Source organism: Lissotriton helveticus, chromosome 3_1 (assembly GCF_964261635.1).
Source record: "Lissotriton helveticus chromosome 3_1, aLisHel1.1, whole genome shotgun sequence".
NCBI lineage: Eukaryota > Metazoa > Chordata > Amphibia > Caudata > Salamandridae > Lissotriton > Lissotriton helveticus.
The window spans coordinates 1,967,504,591-1,967,512,515 of NC_136061.1; the positions used below are offsets into that span (position 1 = coordinate 1,967,504,591).

Sequence of the window (7,925 nt, forward strand, 5' to 3'; positions counted from 1 at the left end):
TTTTGAATGAATCAATATTGATGAGGATTGATTAGCTGTTGAAGTATGTTCTTTATTGTTTTGTCAATCATTTCTTGGTGCATTAGTCGAGTAAGATATTCACGGTTTGGGGTATTTCCTGGGCTTTGAAATTACAGCAAGGTCAGCTTTGACCTTAAATCTGTGACTTGTACTGTTTGGTTGAATGACCTGGATACTTTCAAGAAATATATATTTTTTACACACTTTCATTACTTGCACTATTTTTTTAGGAGTGGGCTCTCTAATTTGCAGCATTTCTTGAGCACTTTCACCAAAGCATTGTTTGTTATACTAAAATTCAGGTTATACATGTGCCTGACTCTTTTTCATACCAACCTCTTTGCATTGCTATCCTAGGAAGCGGAAGCACGACGTGCTGTATGGCCCAGCTTCCATGGACATGAAATCGACAGGGTTGGAGCCCAAGCAGGCCACTGTATTGCTAACAGAGGACGACAGCGCTTTGAGACAAGACCTGGCATTGGATAAAAGCCGCGAAGCCGGAGATATTGTAGTCGAATGGAAAGATGGAAACGTCACATCCTTGTATAGAGAAGTGGCCACATCTGAAGTAAACAGATGGGAACATCGCATAGTTGTACAGAAAAGTGGTGACGTCTGAAGTTGAATTCTGTAAACCCACACCCAAAGAGCTGCCCGATCTGACCAAAATCTTCGCATTACAAGGCCCCGTAGGAGAGGATGAACAGAGACCAGTGGAGCTTTCGGAAGAAATGGACTACCATATGACTGACTGTATACCTGTGCATGTCATGGGACTCTACAGATGGGTACATTCAGGCCAAACGATGGGGGTTCCACTTTATTATTGCAGCAGCCAGAATCCCAGTGCCTATCTAACAGATTCCACAACCTACAGTTGTCTGCTTTGCAACTCTAGGGAAGATTTACAAGCCCCTTGCGCCACTTTTGCGTCATTTTTAACATGGGAAAAATGACGCAAAAGTGGCGCAAGGAGCTTGTAAATAAGCCCCTCTGTATTTATCATACTGCCTCATGTACGCCAAATAGACTGTTCAGTGTTTATCTAATAGAGTAGCCCATGTGTATTTATCAATTCATCCGTTGCATGCTTGCCAGCATTCCCACAGCATCTATTAGTATCTCCTATGCATACATATTAGCATATATGTATCTAGCACAACCCTCAACCAGCATCAAAAATGTATGTCTACCAACACTCACACTGCCATATCTACCAGCATCAGTCCTGTATGTCTACCAGCATTGCCATTGCTTCTCTACCACCATCAACAACAATTTCTACTAGCCCTTTATTGCAAATCGAACATCATCCCCACTGGATGGCTACCAACATTAACACTGCATGCCAACCAGCACCCAACCCACTATCTACCAGCAGCCAAGCGACTTCTAACAGCCTAGTCACTACCTATACCAGAATCCACGCTGCTATATATTCATGAGCATCAGCCCTGCATGATAACCAGCGTTGACGTTGCACCTACCAATATCTTCCACATTCTTCACTGAGTTTGTACCTGCATGTGACCTCTCAGAATGCTTGCAGTGGATAGGACGGTTATAGCCCTAGCACCGTAGAACTGTTTTATAGTCAAATGTTTTCTCCAAGTGGGTGGACATTATTTCAGAGGAGCCAAGGGTATTAATGTCACTGTGTAGCAAAGCACGTTTTGCAACAAAATGGCTCAACTACTTAAAAGCCAAAATCTCAAATAATGTCTTGATACTATGGAGGGGTTTGATAGCCCAGTGCGTCAGTTTCTGTAAAACAAGTCATTAGCAGACGTGGTTCACGATAGCTTAGGCATGAATACAAATTAACCTAGAAAAACAGGAGTGCTGCACGCCATCAGAGAATTGGGGTAGAGGGGTCAAACAATGTCTATGTCATATATTGAGCAATGGCTGACACCATAACTTAGGAGTTGACCAGATTCAAACCCACTTGACAGCTGGATAAAGGAGCCACAAAGGAAAAACAGGGTAGAGTCTCCAGCTCCATCAAATGTGTCCACAACAGTAGCCTAAAATTGATTCAATTCACCTCTCTACAAAATACTTTTTAACTTCAAATGTCCTTTATAACATGAAATGTTGTTCCCTGTTTGCACCAGATTTACCCATGGGGTGACTTATTTCTTTCAGTTGCTGTGGGAATGCACTATGGCACACACATTCCACTCATGGGACACTGGCAAGATCCATTGGTTACCTCGAAAGACAACTCTCAGCACAACACAAATAGTAGTACTACCTATGAATAAAGGGGAAACACGTATGGACAAAAAGCTATCTGGCTTTTGAACTGACAAATAGGATTGCAATGTTGTGAATGTCCCAGAATGGTCCAGAATTGCCCAGCTTGATTTCTGTCCTCCATCTTTAGAGCTCTTGGGTAAGACCACATGGAAACAACTTCAAACCCACCAACCACAGCCAACGTCTACGGGATGCCATCAGAGGCACTGTGGCACCCTCCAGGTCTGCACCCACTGTGCATACCAGGTGAGTGGTTGGTTAGTAATGTGAATTGGATGGACTTGATGAACTCTGTTTGAGTTGGATACACATTGATATCATTCTTCATTGTTTCACCAACTTTGTGTTCTGATGCAACTCTTTGAATTGTTTCTTGGGCTCTATGTACATGTTGGTATGCCATCTCGGGATTCTCTCAGGGTGCAACCCGGTATCCTTTATGCTTAGTACCTTACAGTTATGTTTGTTTGTATTTCTGTCTAACAATAATAAAAACTTGCATGCCAATAAATATCTATCAGCAACCACATTGCATATGTATGGCTAGCCACTTTCCGCAATGCATGGCTTTCAGCATCACTACTGCATATCTAAAGATTCACACTGCGGATGTACCAGCAACTCCTTGTTGTGTGTACTAGCATCCGCAATCTATGCCTTCAAATTCCCCCATATCATATTTACCACATCCCAGCGGCACATTTACCAGCCTCACCATTGCGTAGGTATCAGTCTCCACCTTGAGTCTGCCAGCCTCTCCACTGTATATTTACCAGTCTTTGCACTGCAAATCTGCCCTCTTCACTCTACATTCACACTGCATAGCTAGCACCACCTAAACTACATGTCAAGTACCACTCACTCAGTAATGTCTGGTGTCCCATTCTGTATCCATTATCAGCACCACTACTACATGTCCATCATTGTGTCAACTGTGTACCTAGTGTCATCCCTAAAGCAGTTTTAACAGCATTTCCACTTAAAATGTAATATTTTGACCTTGTTTCGGACAGCATTGACGCTGTCCTCCTATATCCACACTGCACAGCACACGGCATATAATACATGTATAATACATGTGCTACAGTTCAATTACGTGTTTCATTCGCTTATGAAGCATAAGTATTTGTTCATGTTTATTTCTTTATATAGCACTTGAACCCTAAAAGGGCACCAATTATTCTGCCGGTTCAGATATTATCTTTTATTAAAGATGGACGATAACACTTGAAAGTAACATTGAAGAGCTGAGTTTTGCATTGTTTTGTGATTCTTTGATCCTTTCTATATTTTAAATAAAATGGTGTGTGATAGCACAAGATAGGGTTCTGTCACTCCGAAGCAATGTACTGCTGTGAAAATACTCCTGTATTTAGGAATGACTGCTGTGTGGCATTATTGACTGAATGCAGGGGGTTAGAGTCTGGGCAAACTGAATCATTTAATGATTTTCATGCTGATCAGTGTATTACTTCCTGCTTTGCCGCCAGGATCTTGGAGTGACCCTTTGCATGGAGGTGAACAATGCAACTTTCACAAGGTCCCAAACGTTGAGGGTCTTCTTTTTTGCATTGGTTAAGTTTTCCTGAAGCATGATTCTTTATATTCTGGTGCTGCTCAATGTTCCCTTTAGCTAGACCAATCAATCCATAATCATGATAATCTGGTTGTAACTAAAGGCTGTCCCAAGCTGCAATGGCTGGATATTTTTGTTCTGGAAATGATCGAAGTAGCTGCGACCATCTAAGTCGTTTAAGCTAATCATTACTTGACACTGAGAACTCAATGATCATGACTTCTATGACTGAAGTTGGATAAAAAAATCTAGTGTAGACTTTCCTCTTTCTTTTGGGTTTTTATAAATTATCATGGTGACAACCTGTAGTCAAGGTAAGTCAGAGCATGCTTAGTTCATGTCAACGGCATGTCCGTCTTAAGATCATCAAGAACAATCCAGTGTATGATCATCAATTAATGACAAGTTCAAAAATAGTGTTGATCATTTTCACTTGTTGACTGTAATACTAGCTGATTTGATATAAGTCTGTTTAGCATTTTTCTGGTGTCTGTGTCTCTAAGTCACATTTTTATACATAGGTATCATTGAATCATCACTGTTAGTTGTGCAGAAGGATCATGCAGTGCCTGGTTTACCATAATCACTGTAGTGTGCAGTATTGTGGTGTACTTGCAGGTGCCTGGTAAAATGGGATCAAGGGAAGATAAACGGTCATTGAATGAGACAGGAGGGTACCTTATTATCTCCCATATTTTGCTTTGCATCAATGTAGCACTGAGAAATATGCAGTCGGTGTGCTCCAGTTTCTTTAATGAGCTGCTCACATATTTGCATGTCATTGATTATTAAGGTATAGAGGCCTGCCCATTACCGCTTAAGATCTTAAGATGTCATAGAGTGGAAAGACATATAAGCTATAAAGGAATCAGTTTGCCTTATATTAGGTTGGATTAAGAATACTTATAAAGCATTCATAATGCGGATCTCTGCAGACCACTGCAGTCGATTTGGGAGGGATGGGCTTTTAATTCTCCATTTGAAAGTCACGATAATTTGCTGTTTACTTACAAAATAAAGGAGTCTAGGGATTTTCTAAACGTTTCAGTGAATTCTTTCAGACTTTTCATGATGGCGCGCTGGTCATGAGCATTAACAGCAGCAAAATCCATAAAGATACTTGACTATTGTCAGACTAATTCAGAAACCTTATCAAGGCATCTGTTAAGGCTTTGGAGACAGCTTATCTGCCAGGTCAAAACCTTTTACCAAAAGATGGACAGATTACATTTGCTCGATGATTTAAATGGTGGCAACCAACCAAGTAGTATATTTTGCAAGCTCCTTAGTCAAGGAAGAAATATTCGATACAAATGGATTGGTTTGCTTTTGTATACTCAGTATCTTATACAGGCAACTTGGCTTGCATACAGCATACAATGCAGTTTATTAAGATGTCGTAGGTTTGCTCAGAGAATACTATAAGTTATATATGAGTACTTTGGCTTGCTCACATGATATTAACTTATGCATATTCCTTTGTTTTTTGTTACAATGGAATTTCATGCATAAGACTCATATATTTCTATTTTTGATGGGCTATCTGAGAAAAGATGGTGAATGTACTATCCCTACTGTTCTCCACCTGCGCCTCACTTAGAGAGTGTCAGTGAGCTATACTCGCGATGGAGGAAGCCATTACCGGCCTCGTCATCGGGAAATTCCATTAAGTGGACCTGATGCTACTGGAAGTGGAATTTAATATCCCTCCAAGCCCAAGTTTAGGACTGCCTGATTCCCTGTTCCATTGTGTCTCTTCTCTAATGGGCTCACCGCCCTCAGAACCCGGGAGTAGCCACTCCTACCTCCCCCCCAGTAGACTGCTTGTGAATATTGGTAAGCATCTCATGGCAGTAAGTGCAACTGGGCTGCAGGCCACCAATTGCCCACATTTGGAGAATTAACCTTTTCAGAACTGTATTGCAAAAACATGGAAAATTGCGCACATACGAAGAATGGGACAATTTCAATAGAAATTATTTACATTCATAACTAAACATAGGTTAACATAAGAATCGCTCGCATTGGAGACTTGGACATTGTGCTTGTATTGCCTGCTTGGAGCCCCGGTATCAGAAGCCGCGCTGGGAGAGAGACCTGCCGCCACAGGAGGACGGGACTGCGAGGCCCACCAGGCTGTGCGTGAATCATCCAGCACACCTGCCGCCTCTTCCCGTGTCTCCGCCCACTAATTAATGTCCCGTATAAGACCAGGAGTCATAACGCGTTAGCGGGACGCGTGTGCGGGACGAATCCCGGGACGAAGCCCGGACTAAGGGCGGACCCTCTGAGACCCTCCGAGAACCAAGGAGACCGGACAGGGCACATCCATTTGCCTTCAGGTACCGACTGTTTTTGAAAATTCCTCATTACCACTGCCGATTACTTTGCCATTTCCTCCTATCGCCTATAGATGGCCACTACAAATACTGAGCAACCCATGCAGGATAAACAGGGCTTGCTGCTAAATGGGACTTTGGATAATTACTTTCCAAAATCTTCACCTGATATTGCTAGGGAGATTGTTTTGGCGGAGCGGCGGGCGGATCGACGCCGTTCCGTGGAAAGTATAAAGAACGGGTCTGTTTTACTGCCACTAACTTCTGTGATTGGAACTCTTGATACTGTTACTGGCATAACAGCCAATGAGTCGATTAATATATCGGATTGCCAACTCCCGGAAGCGAACATGGTTGTACACTCACCAGATACTTTATCTAGGACAGATATGATTGGCTTGCCTTCAATATTACATGCAAGTAGTTCAATTACATCAAAGGGAGATGTTCTGCCACAATTGCATACAGTTCGTAATAAGGCCAAAAAATTGCCACTCACGCAAAAAAATTATGGTCCGCCACCGATTAAAAAACGGCGGAAAAGATGGGATCCGCTACAACCTAAATTGAGCTGCTCTGATTTTGGCAAAAAAGCGGCCATTGCTGTCAAAAATCCCTGTGTTTTACAATCAGATATAGAGGGGTTCCATACCATATCTACATCTTTAGTCTTGCCTAATACACCTGTAGACAAGGAGGACAGTATGGACACTAGTGCGATTGTCAATGTACATACTGAGTATAAGGGTCCTGTGTCCTTACTTGATATCGAGAACTTGATTAAATCTTACTCTGCATCTATTTTAGAGAGGCTATTGGAAGTGGAGTTTAGACTGTCCAAAATTGAGGATGCATTGGTCAAAAAAGATTTTGTAACTCATACAGGTACTATCAATGTATCCAGTCTAGCATCTAACAATGCACCACAAATTATGTCATCTACAGTCCAACCACTTTCAACCATTTCCCCCTGTATTGTTTCTATCCCTACCTCAACTACATCCACCTCTAAACCTATGGGGAATACAGTGTCAGCTATTGTCCATCACCATGCATCCCCCAAGCCCCCTCAACAAAAAACTGCTGATCAATTGTTGGGTAATGTTAGAAATAAAACTACTGATAATACATCCAAAACTATCGGTAACACATCCAACTTACTTTTGGCAAAACCAACAAGGGAGGTGGGGGAAACCAGACACACCTGGGGGAAACCCAGAAGGGTTCCGTTGCCCGAACTGCCACCAGAGGCAGTACCCTACGTGGTAGTCCTAACAGGTGTGCCTGTGCTTGAACAAAATAAGAGGGAGGGTTTTTTCCAATTAAAAAATAAGATAATGCATTGGCTGAGAATGCATAGGCCAATTGCAAACCATATCAATGGGGAAATTGTTCATGTTCGTCGTCTTGAATGGTTGGGGGGCAGATCTAAAGACATTGATGGTGATGTGGTGGTGGTGAATTTTAGGGACCCCAATGCGGTACAATTTTATTGAACTGGCAGACAGGCAGCTCCAATAATATTATAATTCCAAGACCCTTAACGTATTTTTATCCAAGGTCAGTGGTGTTTCCATCTCAGTATCCCCCTCCACACTATATAACCCAAACTCAGCCACTTAATTACCCTATTGTACAGCACGTTGGGAGTAATCAATATGTTCAGTATCCTCCGACCCAACAGGGTACAAGAAGTACGTATTATGCCCCCTGCTCTGTGACAG

The 7,925-nt window shown here is 42.2% G+C and overlaps 1 protein-coding gene across 3 annotated transcripts in view; it reads left to right on the forward strand.

Annotated features, from left to right (window-relative positions):
• SLC51B (SLC51 subunit beta) overlaps window positions 1–2,340 on the forward strand; it is a 49,520-nt gene extending 47,180 nt beyond the window's left edge. For all 3 annotated transcript variants that reach the window (XM_078683081.1, XM_078683082.1, XM_078683083.1), the window contains exon 4: window positions 379–2,340. In XM_078683081.1, coding sequence (XP_078539207.1) covers window positions 379–643 — 265 coding nt within the window. In that variant the 3' untranslated portion in view covers window positions 644–2,340. The remainder of the gene's footprint in view (window positions 1–378) is intronic.
• The last annotated feature ends 5,585 nt before the right edge of the window (window positions 2,341–7,925 follow it).